The sequence below is a fragment of the Gadus chalcogrammus genome, chromosome 16 (assembly GCF_026213295.1).
Source record: "Gadus chalcogrammus isolate NIFS_2021 chromosome 16, NIFS_Gcha_1.0, whole genome shotgun sequence".
NCBI classification, from domain to species: domain Eukaryota; kingdom Metazoa; phylum Chordata; class Actinopteri; order Gadiformes; family Gadidae; genus Gadus; species Gadus chalcogrammus.
The window spans coordinates 11,520,592-11,536,826 of record NC_079427.1 but is presented as its reverse complement, the minus strand read 5'-3'; the positions used below and the strand labels follow the sequence as shown (position 1 = coordinate 11,536,826).

Here is a 16,235-nt window from a genome sequence, read left to right as displayed (position 1 = left end):
AGTGTTCAGTACGTATTCTACTCATCAAAAACAATCCTGTTAGATAAAATAGAGCATCACATAGGTTTGGCTCGGCTCGAGTGTGTTGGGAAAACAGTGCCTCTATCTGCTGCCATCTAGGGCTCGAAGAGGGAAGCATTAGTGGAATAAGGATATAAAAATACTTAATGACGCAGCACTTTGTGTGCAATGACATCTTCTCGGCGAGAGAGGGCAGCAGATCTCCACTTATGCCAATTTGTTCATCATATTCAAGATACAGAGATAGATGCTCTCTTGTTTATGCATTCCCAAACAGACGATTACGAGTATGAATGAGTTTGTTCTTTAATGAATAGCAATTATATAATTTGTCATTTATTATATGCTTATATCCAAGGTAACTGACTGTGAATTCAGACGCCTGCTTTCACTAAAGAGCTGGTAGGAGTTATTTGCCCACAGGTATGTCTGCAGTCATTTGGGTTCTCAGCTGCAGCCTGCAGTCAGTTTCGGGTTCTGAACCCCCTAGAGACATTAGGACATGATCCTTTCCCCTGAGACACATCCTCATCCAGGCCAATAGGTTCCCGTTTTAAACCAACTCGACATGTAATGTTGCAACGATAAATCCCAAAGCAGACCATCTACAGAATAGTAGTACCACCATACTGACAGCTTTCATAAGGACAAGTCTACTCGGAGACCGGAGAACCTTCTTGTTCCACAGCATCCCGTCCACAGAGAGGTGCAGACTCCGCTGCCCTTTTCTTTACCTGCAGCAGATATGTTCCATTTTATCACCACCGCTTCTCATTCCATCATAACAAATTTGTTTTGTGGTTTGACATTTCTTTCCGAGTATTTGCTTCATTTGTAGGGTGGACGCCTCTGGTGTTAAGCAAGCGATGTATCAAATAGGCGCTCTCTGAATACACTCCTACTGCCACACGAGCTACAGGTTGTGCTCTCCATGCAGAACACACGACCTGAAGACATACAAAGAGTCGTGTTGTACTGAGGTTTCATCATCTGTATGTTGGCCAGTTTGGCACAGTTAATCAAAGCTCCTATATTTTCAATGTTGATCTCTATATCTTTGCAATGAAATGGTATAAAATAAAATGCGTTGAAGTGATGAAACGCGCGCGCGCACATTCACGCACGCGCAAACACACACACACACACACACACACAAATGCACACAAACATACACACACACGCGCGCACACACACGTCACATAGGTAAATACAGATGACGCATTGAAAGAGGGAGCAAAATACAGAAGTGCACTTTTGTATGTATTACAACAACCATCACAATAGTCCGGCGATTTATTTATCATACGTTATCATAGTGTATTTTATATATAGTTTGCAGCCTGACGCAACAAAAGGCTGCCAAAAAATCTACGAATGTACGTTAGGCATTCACATATGGCGTAATGTGATGGGCTGTTTGCATCAGACCGTGAGCTGTCAAGCCGCTGCCACTTTCCATTCCTCCTGATTCCTGTGACAAGCATCTTAGGCCTACATATTCTTTATTCAGTTCGGATTTCACACTTTCAAACTCACGCTGCAAACTGCATTCAAGCCTTTGTGCTGCCTTCAAGGTGCCCTCGGGAATACTGAGAAAGAAAACGCGGTTGTAAAGCCCTGTCAAATATGCGTTTATTTAAAAAATATATGTCTTTCCATGTGGTTGTCAATTGTCAATTATTTTTGAATACATTTACTTTCATAAAAAGGTAAATATTGACAGGCTAATGAAAGCTCTTTATTATGCAAATAAGAAATAAAATAATTCGGTTTAAATAATTAAATAAGTTGAAGCTCATGTCAAAGACTAGATGCTTTATGGGCCATTATTCGCATTGTGAGCTGTAGGAAATGGGTCATTAAAAGGTGTGTTGTTATTTACACATTCCATCAGAACAGATATAGCACCATCACAATTCCTTTGTCATCAAATATTAATTTAAACAAAAAGCTTATTCCTTAAATGGAAACAACATAAGATAATAAGTTGCAGCTGTTTTAATTTGCAGAGAACACCTTGCTTAAAGGGGACTCAAGAGTACCTTAAAAATAAAACTGAAAAATAGATATCATAAAACACATGTAAAACACGTTCATACAGCTCACCGTTCATGCAACACCATTCATACAGCTCATATAGCTAAGCTCAGTGTATAGCTTGTGTTTAATAAATTAAAAAACAGTGTTTAAAATCCACATTCAATTGGCTCAAATCGGTTTGAACCCATGACATTCTTCTGACGATTCCTTAGGTTCAGAATTTGTCTTGTTGCGTTAAAGCCCTACATGTGAAGTGTCCATATGCATGCCTATCTCCCTCGGCTCCACCCAGAAGAAAAACAAGGCTGCACTATTTAAGTATTTGGTCCACTCGTTAAATCCAGCCAAGGCTCGGAGAACCGTCACCGCGGAACAAAGAACGCCGTGATGAGACGTGTCAAGTGAAAAATAGCCTCTTGATGGTCCTAATATAATAGTTAGGCTGTTTCACGCCTCACTTCCCACTCACAAATGTCTCCTTTGTGGTGAGGGACCGGACTGATTGTTGGCGTGGTTGATATTTCGATAAGAATGCATGAGCTGTCGTCTTAAAGTGTATGAACTTTTATGCTAGTAAGCGGGTACCCATTTGAGCTAATGCTTGGAAAAAGCTTGAAACACACCGGTCAAACCGTTGGCCATCTGAAACGTTTGGGGAGACTCAGACAAGTTTGGGAATAAATCTGCTCGGTGTGTTCAGCTGTGTTGGAGGCTTTTGGAACCATGCGGATGGTGTCTGGTCGGATTCAACTTGCAAAGTCTGAGGGCATTGGTGTTCTGAGAATTGGAGCCTTTGGATACTCTGATTGGTTGTGTGCTGCTAGCACAAAACCAGCGAACTACCAGCGAGCGTGGTTTGTGGGAGGGGCGGACTAGTAGCGCCACCCGATGTTAAGGAGACTTATTGCATCTTGCGCAAACTCAGAACATACACGCTACCGTGTAGTCGGCAGTAGTCCCACGGTGTGTCTCAATGCAACTTTCTGCCGAACGGGTCAGACGAGAGGCAACGGAGTGGTCGGATGGAAGGCAGTTGGCCGTTAGTTTGAGTTCGGCTGGTGTGAGGACCCCTTAACATTGACCCTTTTGGAGTGTGTCCCCTATAGATCAATCATCGAACACCAAGATATGTTCTATTTTGAACCAAGCAGGTGTTTTTGATGTAAAGCGGGGCCTTTGTTGAGCGCGCTATTAAACAGCGTAATCCTTATTTGTCTTTTGTTATGCTTTTGTAAATAGCCACCAGAGCCTGAGGCAAATAGTTTTGATTGGCACAACGGATACGGGCGCATCGTTTGGAATCGCAACTCTTATGATTAATACAGACACTGGGCAAATCTAAGAAAGCATCCTGGCATGAAGGAGCAGGATTACTTTTTCATTTCGTAATTTCTTTTTTTGTGTTTTTTATTCCACAACTTAATTGAAAAGGCTGGCGGTGCCGGCGTTATCGCTGGGGTCTCCCCCCGGCAGCGTTGGCCAGGCCTACCTGCAGTATGAGTGACAGAGAGACGGCGGGACTTAATGAAGAGTGTGTGATCGGTGAATGGACAGGGGCCAGGAGCATAGTGCACGAGCATGTTTTAATAAAGGCGTTTCATATTAGCCACCATTCAAGCAGCCAGATGCGTGCGATAACCGCCTCACACCGGCCAGTCAGGGGGGATCTTTGGGGAGCCGTGAATGAGCGGGCATAATTTAATTTTATGATAATATAAGTGTATTTTTGCATATAAAAGACTGCTTTGTGTGCCGTCGTACTGAGCATGTTTGTAAGTCATGCCTCTGATTAAATAAGCAGCTGACTTGAAGGCAGTATGGCTTCATGTAAGGTGCAAGCAGGTAGTGGGCTTGCTGGATATCAATCAGTGCCTTCCAGATTGCTTTGAGAGATTCCCAGAATACTGATTACACTGTGTTATGGAGTAGGAACAGTTGTTGGGAGTTTTTTTTACTCAACTAAAACACTGGAATATCAATAAGGCCCTGCATTAAGGTAATGAAGAACTCAACCCCGCAGCGTGAACTCAAACCAAAAATCGAAGCATGTTTTGTATTTTGCTGGTTCTCAGAATGCCGCCGTTCGGATAAGAAGCACACAGTCAGTACACATGTGCTGTGTCGCTTATACACATGACTGCGTTCAAAGGCGAGTTATTGAATTCCTGTTAAGTTATTCTGTTGTATTAATTGCCCATGGGCGCTTGTAGCACGGATCAATTCAGCTGAATGTGGAAATGTTTGCCCGGGCTCCATAGATATTGCCACACAGTGACCTGTTATCTAGCACAGATGAGACTCTGCAGCAGTCTTCCTTCACAGCCTCAGCATTTATTGATAGTGTGAGTGGTGATTCATTTTATTAAGGTTTACTGAGGTGGGAAGAACATGCTCAATTCAATTCAATTTTGTCACTGAGTGTAGATTAGAAATGGTTCACTCATTTCCGTAATGTTCTTAAAGACAAATGGAGAACGCTTGGCAAGGGCGTTATGCAAATAGCGATGGGAATGTGCAAACACCAAGGCGAGATAATGCATAACAGGGGCTGACAGTGTGGTATCACTCACACAAAAGTAATAAGAAAATATGTTGCCGATGCTACACAAGTTCTCCCCACTGTGGTCGTTGGTCTCTTGTATGGTGAGCGATGTTTAACTACGCCTTAATGGACCCAGTGTCCTCACGCTGCAATGTTGTATTTGATGGCCCAAAGGGACAATTGGAGCTCACCCCAGTTCTAATTGTCTCTATGATTATATTCTGTGATTTGAAAAGCCCTCTTCAAACGTGCCTGTGGAAAAATCAGCGCCGCAAACTGCTGGAAACGACAAAAAACAAAAAACTGAGAGACATGGCTTTTCTCTCCCAAAGTGTCCATTGTGCGATAAAACGTTTGTGCGTGAGTGCGTGCGTGTGCGTGTGCGCTCATCCGATAATAATGGATGTGCGTCGGTGTACTTTTGGATGGACATGAGCCAGTTGTCCCCCCCCCTGCTGCTCCAACCCCCCCCCCCCCACTCTTCCAATTAAACCAATCATCGAGAAATTAAACAACCCCCGAATGTCAACACACACAATCAATTAGGCAGATTTAAGCGGGGGCACCGCTGCGTCACCGGGCTTTGATCGAGCGCTCTACAAAGCAGCACATCTCCGAAGGAACAAGAAAGTGAGTGTCAGAACAATGAGAGATTGGATTGGACTGCAAAGTATTTTTGCCCCTTCCCGTGATAATTAATGGAACAGCAGCCGAAGACGGCCAGACATCTTTTGTTTCATTGTCAGGGCGTTTCATTAGCAGTGTGCGCGTTCCTTAGATAGTGACCTACTGGGAAACATTCAGACCATTAGCTAAATTATTTCTTAAAAAAAGAATGCCACCATGAATAACCGCTCCTACTGGCGGATTGGCAGCACTATTTATCGCCTTGGAAACAGGTTTATTTTTGGGGGATTTATTGTTGTTATTAGCCGTATTACTTTTTTTGTGTTGAAGATGATGTTGTTAATGAGGATTGTCTTAAATGTATTAATCAGAGTGGTTTCAATGGTTTTTGCTATAGGTTTGAGACCAGTACGAAACAGAATGGAGTGGGCTGGGGGATGGTGTTGTTTTGTGGTCGTGACCGACTCTAATCAACTCTCCCCATGTGATCCAGCCACGGTGCATACCTTCGGTGGTCATGGCGTGGGGTGTATTGATTTAGCATTAGAGCTTAGCCACAAGTATGAAGCCTGCACTGCCAGACCACGGTATGTAATCATGCCACACAATTTTAAAAATAATGTACCATAAAGATATTTGTATAGATAAACTCACACACACACGCCCGCACACACGCACAAACAGCAGAGTGGACACCCCTTACACCGATAAAACACAAACACACAATCACACACAAAAACACACACACACACACACACACACACAAACACACACACACACACACTCACACACAAACACACACACACACGCACGTAAACCCTCACACACATAGCACACACCTTCCAACTTGCACACACAATCACACACACACACACACACACACACACCACACACACACACACACACACACACACACACACACACACACACACACACACACACACTTAAATGTGATGTACAAGATGCGATACAATCATCGGTGTGTCGAGAAGGATGAGGGGCGTCGACCAAGTCTGGAGGTATTAGCATTACTCATAAGTATGCGTTTGTCTTAAGCCACTGAACTGCTGCTTTGGGTGTGTGAAGACGTCTAACTGGAGTGTGTGCGGGTGGAGCACAGGTCATGTAACGATTGGTCCTCGGGACCTTGGCATCTCACAGGCGGCAAAACGCAGAATAGAAGACTAGCGTGTTCAAGTTTTTTTTTTCATAATCTCAAAAGAAGCTGAGAAGTTATTCTGCACACTCACACACACACACACACACACACACACACACACACACCCACACACACCCACACACACACACACACACACACACACACACACACACACACACACACACACACACACACACACACACACACACACAGACACACACAGACACACACAAACACACACACATTCACAAGATCCCCTCCTCATCTAACACCCTGTTTAACATTTCTGCAGGTTTACGGTATAGCTGGAAAACCTGTTAATCTCTCTCACCTTGGATGATTTGAGGGAGTGTTTTAACTACCCTGAACTATAATAGGCTGTCAATGTCTTACCTTCCTGTTTTGATCGTTTCATAAAGGGGCGATATTGTATGCATAAAAGTAATTTCATTTAGGGACGGGGGGGGGCGGGGGGGCGGGGGTCAAATTTAACTTGCGGTGAGCCAGCAGACATGAATTGAAGGGAATCTGAAACGTTTTTTTAATCTCCAAATGGGTCAAAATTGAACAGAGTAAGAAAAGGGATTCTAAATCTCTCCGAGAAACGGAAGAGGTGTACTGTCAGAACGGCGTTCAGGCGAGACTGGCTCACTCAGTCCAGCAGCACGTTTAATATTCATGAGGATGGGGGGAGATTGGATGTACTGGGTGCAGTCGTGATTGATTACGAGGAGGTGTATGTGAGTAGGCCTATGTCTGTGTGCTCTTTCCAGAAAATAAGTACCAGGGTAAACACCTGATATCGATAATTCACAGCGTGTCAAGGTGAAGACATGCCACTACACGCCATCACCGGTCCGATAAAATAAAAGAACGAGATGTTTTAGCGTTTACCTTTCCAAATGCAAGCGGAGAGGAGCGGATTGAGTGTACTGTTCCCAGTGGAAGAAAACAACAACGAATTCATGCACAGAGAACACTGAGAGAGACTCTGGGAGGACAGTGCCGGACTCCACATCCTTCAGAGGAACAGAAACCATGAAGGGTTACGACCAACAGAAACTGAATCTCATGCACTTATGGGAAAGTACAGAGAAAGACAATGAGGAAATCTGTCGAAATATCTGACAGACATACGTAGAAAACATTTACACATACATTTAAATTTAGGGCATTAAACATACACCTTTTTTCCAAAGAGACTTACATTAAGTTCATTTGTCAGAAGAAAGTGAAACGACAATATATCGCTTTTGGTACAGTAAGGATGTTCATAGAAGTTCACACACACACACACACACACACGCACGCACGCACGCACGCACGCAGCACGCACAGCACACACACACACCCACACACACACACACACCCACACACACCGCACAAACACACACACACACCACACACACACACACACACACACACACACACACACACACACACACACACACACACACACACACACACCACACACACCAGCAGTGCAGGGCAATAATTTGACCTTTTACATTTCTGCATTTTTAGCAATGCTTTGTGCTTTTCATTCAGCTGTCACTTTATTTGTTTCCAACCACTTTCTGTTTCTTAAATGGTGAGCATGTTTACATTGTTTATTCCATTTAGACTTTTGAACTTTTGTTCAAATCCCTTCACTTCATTTAAGCCATTTAACGTTTCTTTATGTCTTAATCTATGTAACTTTATTAAAAAATATTTTAAACCTCAATATGTACTACAGCACTCACCCCATTTTCTGCAGTAAATGCATTTTCTAGTTATGATTCTGATTATTATATACTGATTATATATCTAATTTATATATAGACTTGTGTACCCAAGGGGAAGGGGGTCACTAATATGGGCTTCAATCAATTATTCTTTTGTTCCTATCGGGAGGAAAACATTTTCATGGTGAATGGTTTTGCCTAAATAGGTTTCCACCTCAAATAATTCAATTTCTGTTAATTTGATTGATTTTGAACCAGGGGGAAATGGGATCGTAATTTAAAACTATTTTATTTCTAATAAAACATTAACTAGAGGAAAAGCTTGGAACAAAATCTATTTTTCCAACAGTAGGAGGAAAGGTCTGACAGTTTTTAAGGAAGGTCTCCTAATAGGTATTTTATTTCTGTAGTGGCCATCCATGATATCACGCTTATGAGACACATACAGACACAAACACACCCACACGTGCACAGTACACACACACACACACACACACACACACACACACACACACACACACACACACACACACACACACACACACACACACACAACACACCAACACACACACACACACACACACACACACACACAACATGACAAACAGCAATAAATTGGAGCCACATGATACAATTGCAGATATAATAGTAGAGACACACACACAGACACCTCAGCCACTCACAAACACCCGCCATTTCACAATTGCTGCACAGATATTCATGCACACATGCATACAAACCCAGACACAACCATGCATACACACACACACACACACACACACACACTCACATCCATGGCGACACACATATTCCTGCAGACACACGGACATGTGCACAACACGAACACACACAAACGGATACAGACCAAACAAAAGTGAATTCACTCACCCACAAGCACACACGTACACACACACATACCTGGATTCACCTAAAAACACACACACTCACACATACATACGCACACACACACATGCACGGAGACACATATGGACGGTCATTACTGCAGAAGATCCACATGAAGCACTTCAGTCATGGGATCCGTCCCCATCCATTATTCATCCAGCCTGTGGAGACTCAGACGCCGGCCCCTACACTCCCAGAGACCCCCGTACCCCATCTATTCTCCCCAGCACCGGAACCCGAACCGCACCGAGACGCCCAGTGCACCTGCCACAGACCATAGAGAGAGAGATGGGGGGGGGGGGGGGGGGAGAGGGAGAGGGAAAGAGAGAGAGAGGGGGGGGGGAGAGAGTGAAAGAGGGAGGGAAAGAGAGAGAGGGAGAGAGGGAAAGAGAGGGAGGCAGAGAGAGAGAAAGGGAGAGAGAGAGAGAGACAAAGAGAGAGAGAAAGTGAGGGAAAAAGAGGGAGAGAGAGAGAGAGAAACAGAGAGAGAGGGAGGGGGAGAGTGTAGAGTCTACCCAGAGCTAGAGATAAACGAGGACGCCACTCAAAGAGTGGGCCGAGGTGAGCTCCCATCCGGTGTTATCTATAATAGTGGGTCTAAAATAAACATTAAGGGCAGTTTGTCCCACTGATTGGATCCCCTTTTTATCGACCTGATAAAACCACCAGTGAAGTGTATATTTCATTCATAGGACCACCCACAGACCCCCCGCCGAGCAAACAAGCTGAGCCACAAGATCACCGGATAACGGACGGCTGATTGATTGATAGCTTGACTGGCAGCCAGACAAACAGACGGACTGACATACAGACAAGCAGAAAGACTAACACAAAAGACGGACAGACAGATGGATGGACAGATCGTTGTATAGATTGAGAGGCCAATAGATTGATGGACAGATTGATATTGACACCGACAGACAGTGAGACGGACAAAACAAAAAAGACCGACAGACACACGGACAGACAGACAACGACCACCGTGGGCGTGCGTGGAGGTGAGCTGCCACGGATGATGACATCTGAAATAAATTTGATGCGTGGAATTGAATCTGCGCTGATAGGAGCCCGCTACAGCATGCGAGGGAACTTCTAAATGCTACCTACTCATCCGCGGAATGAGGACTGACACGACTCTCAGGGAATAGCTTGTGCAATTAGCCGCCTTTGTGCTGGTCTGACATAACGAATAGGGGGAGCAGAGAGCTGCAACCCTGCTGCCCTATAGCTGCACGTAACACCAGGCTCCAGCAGATCAGGTGAACGCTGCAATGAATGGTTGAACACAGTTCAATAGGTAAGGTCTGAGGAGGAGATATACGGTAGATTGCTGAGTTATTATATATAACCATGGCTGGTACCACTACTTCTGCTACTTATTTGTACTAATTTTAATTTGTACCTATCTTTATTATCTTGTATTGTTGCTGCTTAATAATTGTATTCTTGTGTGCTAGTACAATAAGATGTAATAAAATAAATTCGTAGTCTGATTATGATTATTCAGAGTGTTTTTTCCTTCATCCACAGAAGAAGGATAAAGCCTCCCCCCATCCCCGCCACAACCCTAAGCCCAACCTATTGTGTGTTGTACGTCCTTGTACTTAAAAATAGTACTTGACATTGTGTAGCATCTTATCATTGTTGTATATGGGGAATTGCTTAACCTAGCAAAAGTAAAAGCTTGGCACTTGGTTCTATGAACATCCTTACTGTACCGACAGTCATATTGGCCTATTGTTTCTCTTTCTTCTGACAAATTAATTTAAATTAAGTAATATTCGATAAAAGCGTCTTCTGAATGCCCTAGAGATTTAAATGTGAATGCAATGAGAAGGAGGACGTTGTTTGTTTTTGGCTATTGTCATAGGCGTCGATTATGCCGGGGACGTGTCCCCACCAGATTTCGTCAAGATTAATTTTGTACCCGCCACATAAAAATCGAGTTGAATTATTATGGATTATTCTAATTCATTTAAGAATGCTCGATTCTGATTGGCTGGGAGGGGTGCATTAATCCGGCATATTGTCCGCTGATTTGTCGGTTCTACTTGCTGCTGACTGAGCACAGTAGATCACATACGCCGCTTGTATCGTTTTCTATCACATACATTTCAAACATGAGGTCCATTGTAAAAATAAACCTTGTTTAAAAAAGTTTCTAAAATGTGTCGGAAATCTATCAGAGCAGAGGGTCAGATGAACTTAAACAGAGTATAAATTTAATAAGCATGCAGTACGAATAAGAAAAAGGCTAATTATTAAAGTATTAGAATTGTTTTATTATGTTGGCCGGCGAGAAGTAGAATAAACGTTAGTAGAATAAACGTAAGCCGTCCACGAGCCGGGCATATCAAACTGTTTATTGCCCTGCCTCTCGGTGATTATTCCTTACTTATTACACGGGTCTTCTCAATGCCGTGTAACCCTCCGTTCACTTGCAAGGGCTCTTCACAACTTCCGGCTAAGTATAATTGAACGCTGTCAAGGAAAACAAAGGACTTTTTGCCTATAATGACGTTTTTGGTAACACTCCTCAAGTAGTCCGGTAACTTTACAACCCCAGCGTCTTCGGTTGCTAAGCGGCGTAAACGTCTTTGGCGGACTATTTCTCTGCCGATCAACCCTACGAATGCTGGTAACAAATAGATTGTAAAAAGACACACCATGTGAAGTCATTTTTTCGTTTTGGCAAGTAGCCATTACTAATAACACCAATACTCTTTGGCTGGGATGATGAGGCATCAGACAACCAAGTCATTTTAGCCTGAATACATAGGTAAAAAGCACCAGAGCAGGTTGCTAGTACCATGGACAGTAGGCTATCAGAACGATAACCTGTTGAACGAAATGGATGTGGTAGGCTACACCACAGGATGCATCTGCAGACCACTGCCACATAAATAAAGGTAAGACGCGCTATTTAGTGCTTAAGATTTGCTGGTGCTGTGGCGAGGTCTTTTGTGTTTTTTGCTCTCAAGTGGTCGGCTGTTTTAACTTGCAATTGATAGTCGGTGTAGTCAGTCTCTTGTTGACACAAAGTGACTTTTGTTCATTCTTGCTTTGCTTGAATTCTGGAATAATTGTGGGGGGGGAGTGCATGAGTTTTGGTCAGAATGCCTAATGTAGGCTAGTTTTGATGGAATACGTCTTGTGAAATAAGAACAGCCAGCTCAAGATGCGATACAGCGTTCAGCTGTGCAATAATTGTTTTTTTTTTCTTTTTCAATCTTGACGACTTTTGTAGTGCAGTGTGTAGCCACGCGTTTGGCCCTTCTGAACTTAAACACGCAGTGAATTTCCTTTCCTAGCTCCTCTTGTTTATGTTGTTAGCTTAGTCATATTGTGTCATGTTGTCAACATTGGATACATGGAGCAGAACATAGTGAGTCATATGTCCGATGCTTTTTGGAAACGTTTTCTCCATAAAACGTGCCAGACAGATTTTGTATGCATTTTATTTCTTATCTACATGGGTATGCCGTCTTTCAGAACCTTTCATTACCGGCACCAAAGAGAGAAGAAAGAGTGCATCCTCATTGTACCCAGCACTTAAAATACACTTCCGAATGCGTCTCTGTCCCCAGCACATTTCAAACCAAACTGACGCCAATGGCTATTGCCTTCTCTTCCAGATTAGCAGAAGTTGTGGCGGCGCTACACGGGGCCTAGGGGGCGCTGTGTGAGTGGCCACATAAAAACAGTGCGTCGCAATTACAACACGACCTCCCCAGAACTCTTGTTAGACTGAATGACAGCAGGATGCTCCAAACAAGTTCAATTAAAGAGCCCGTGGAGAGGCCACAGAGAGACAGAGTGACTGATTGGAGATGAATAGGATATAGATGTTTTAAACTGAATGAAATGCACCGATGTGGAACTGTTGTGTCGCTATTAAATCCCAGTATGCCCAGTCAGAAAAACACGAATAAAAAAAACGACACTCAACAATACACTTTTGCTAATTGCGTAATACAATTGAGGTAAAAGGCGAGATCAAAAGACGTTCCAATAGGACGGTCGTCGTTCCACCAAGACCCTAAGTGTGCATGAATATGTAAAACAGAAGACAGGCATATGTGTTACCTTACAAAGGCACGCGGTTCAATAGGATACAGGCTTCCCCCACTAGAGCCCTCCCTCCTCCGCCCTTCGCCAGTCTCTCCATCCCAGGCCGTCTCTAGGTGATGTAGCGCCGCCAGTCTCAAGCAGGTGTCCAACATGGCGACCACGGGGAGCGGATCTCTCTCTATTGCTCTTGCTGTTTTCCTCATCTCCTCCGCTACGTTTCTCCTCAAAGGTAAGTTGTGTGTGTGTATGTGTGTGTACGATGCAATGCAGAGATACCACAACAACCACCACCAACTACGCCCGGAGACTGCGAAAAACAATAAGTTTAGTGCGTGCGTAACGGAGCTTTCCCTCCGAACTGAGCATCACTTTCTCGGGATTGTCAGTCAGCTGCTGGTGGTCGAACTGAGAGATAGCCTGTGTATTCATGTACACATGAATATATATAGATTGACGTTGATATACTTGCGCTTCTTTCGCTCGCCGTGGTGCGTGGTCTCCCGGACGGAAAGATTGAGTCCAGCTGTTTGCTGTAAAACTACAGAATGCTGCACCGATACTGACACTAAAGTACTGAATAAGTGCGTCAGAATCGACCAAGCGGCACGGAAAGTGTCCCCTGTCACAGTGGGACTGAGATGCAGGGTTTAGACATCAGGATGATTGTGTCGGGGGGGTCGGATGGATGCACAGCGGACGGAACGGCGAAGGGAAAACATGTATTCTCCCCCTTTGCGTTTTATGGCTGATAAACCGTTCCGAGGGAAAGTGTGTTTTAACTGCAGACGACCACTCACACACCCCCAGCTGAGGAGAACATTAGAGTGACCAAAGCGTCCTCTTTATTTCAGGATGACTCTCTGAGAAACACGCAATGCAGTCCGTCTCGATGTGTCCTCTGCCCTCGGTGAGAGGAATCACACCAACATCCGCAGCCTCTCGGTGTGTGTGTGTGTGTGTGTGTGTGTGTGTGTGTGTGTGTGTGTGTGTGTGTGTGTGTGTGGTGTGTGTGTGTGTGTGTGTGTGTGTGTGTGTGTGTGTGTGTGTGTGTGTGTGTGTGTGTGTGTGTGTGTGTGTGTGTGTGTGTGTGCGTTCCAGCCTGCAGTCTGTTCTTATGAGTTCAGGCTTCGTTCTTGTATCCATGCTGTCCTTCATGTGGACCGCGGTCCGACCGACAGTCAGGGATGGACTGGCCCAAAAATTTGGCCCGGGACTTTGGGATGGAGAGGCCTTTTATGAGACCGCGGGAATAGCGCGCGTAGAATTTTGCCACGGTGTAAAAAAATAAAAACTAGTCCTTATCCGTGGATATGTGCATTGCAACTGCATGTCAATGTTGGGATGTGCATGTGTTTAGAATATTGTGAAGATCACTGGGAAATATTTTATAAGCAATCTTGTCCATGTACAAAATATTAGAAATTGCATGTGCCTAGAAAGGTAAATCAAGGCTGAAATAATCTAAATAGTGCAAGATACAATTATTTTAGTGGAAAAAAATTGTCATACACAGGGTTTGGGAGATGGGGGCGGGCCGGGGTTTGTTGTGCGTTGCTGCGGTTACCGGTGTTGAAGTGTTCCAATGGTTTATTAGCGGTGGTATCTAATAAATCGCTCTCTAATCAATACTTCATTCACTGCCTCTTCCGTGGGCATTACAATATTATGAATAGTTCTCCGACGTCTCTGGTACTTCCATAATTAGTTTAAGTCATTATTATATTGCCAAACATGCTCGCTAGTGCACCTGTCATAGCTATACTGCCGTGTCCTGTTCCCGCCGAACCATTGGTCTCGCTGACAGGGGCGTCGCCGTCAACCTTGGCTTTTCCACGGAAAAGGTCGGTTCATTTAGCACATTTGGCTGCGTCTTGCTCTAACATCTTTTTCCTTTTCAACCTCAACTTCCGATGGCCACCCAATTCTTTTTCCTCTCCACCACCTTTTTTCCTTTTGGACTTTTTCGTATTTCTGTGTAACTTCAGTGAGATCAACGAGAAGTAAGTGACCCGGCCGTGTGTAAGGCTGAGCCAATCAGAAATGACAGACCGCGGAGCAGTCCAAGTTGGGAGGGGCCGTACGGCCGCTCGCGTTGCCCCCATACACTGTGGGGTGCTCCCCCACTCTAAATTGACAGTAATACATCGGCCCCGTTTCCACCGTCAGGCAAGAGCTCCATTTCGCGCTGTAAGTAAATATCCGGCAGCAGGTCACCCCAAATCACGGCTTACTTAACTTTTTCATTTTTTTTTTTACATCTTTTACAAAAAAAAAAAAAAATATAAATATATAATAATAAATATTAAAAGAAAACTAAAAGAATTACGGCCGGCCGGCTCGGCCTGAAATCGTCCGGCCGTTCGGGAGACCTCCCGAACCTCCCGATGGCCAGTCCGCCCCTGCCGACAGTCCCGTTATCAAAGTGGATACCTTTATATATATATTTACATATGTGTATATGTATGCATGCGAATGTGTGAGCGACTTATACAAACACAAACATCACCGGGATTTCACCCGGCGACTTGGTTCCAGCCGCCACGCATCATGGCTGGCGCTGCTTCGACGCATCTCTCAGACGGTTAACGCGTCGGTTAACGATGTCTTTAAACCCCCCTCCCAGCCCCGAGGGCGGGGTGGAGCTGTCTCTTCTGTAGTCCGGGTGGAGGAAAAAGCAGAATATAAACTATAGAATCCCTCGACTACAGCATCCTCTTCCGTTTAAGGTTAATTGGTAAGAAAAAGTGGCCGGTGCAGCCGAGCGACGCGTCCCCCGACCGGGGCATCAACAGGTCTGCGCAGGGTGCAAAGTGCAAACGTTAACTCAGTGCACAAGAATAAGACTTCAACGTGTATTTCATAGCGATGGAAGGATATCGAAGCGTCTTTTGATTCGGAGTTGAATAAACTATGAAATAAAAAGGTGGAGCACGATGTAAAACAGTATTAAGCATATGCGTTTCTGGGACAATTATGGGCAGGCATGAGTCCAAGAGTGCGCCATCATCATATGCGCGTTGTTGCTTGGCGAACACACCGCGTATTGAGTGAACCGAGGGCTTTACATATGGCGCTCTATATCATAATGAAATCCCACTTCTTTGCCTAACCTTTACCCCGCATGCAGTCTATTCTAATCAATATC

At 44.3% G+C, this 16,235-nt stretch overlaps 1 protein-coding gene across 1 annotated transcript in view; it reads left to right on the top strand.

Moving 5' to 3' along the window:
• The first annotated feature begins 13,200 nt into the window (after nt 1-13,200).
• cadm1b (cell adhesion molecule 1b) overlaps nt 13,201-16,235 on the top strand; it is a 104,368-nt gene continuing 101,333 nt past the window's right edge. The window contains exon 1 of the mRNA XM_056612387.1: nt 13,201-13,319. Coding sequence (XP_056468362.1) covers nt 13,241-13,319 — 79 coding nt within the window. The 5' untranslated portion in view covers nt 13,201-13,240. The remainder of the gene's footprint in view (nt 13,320-16,235) is intronic.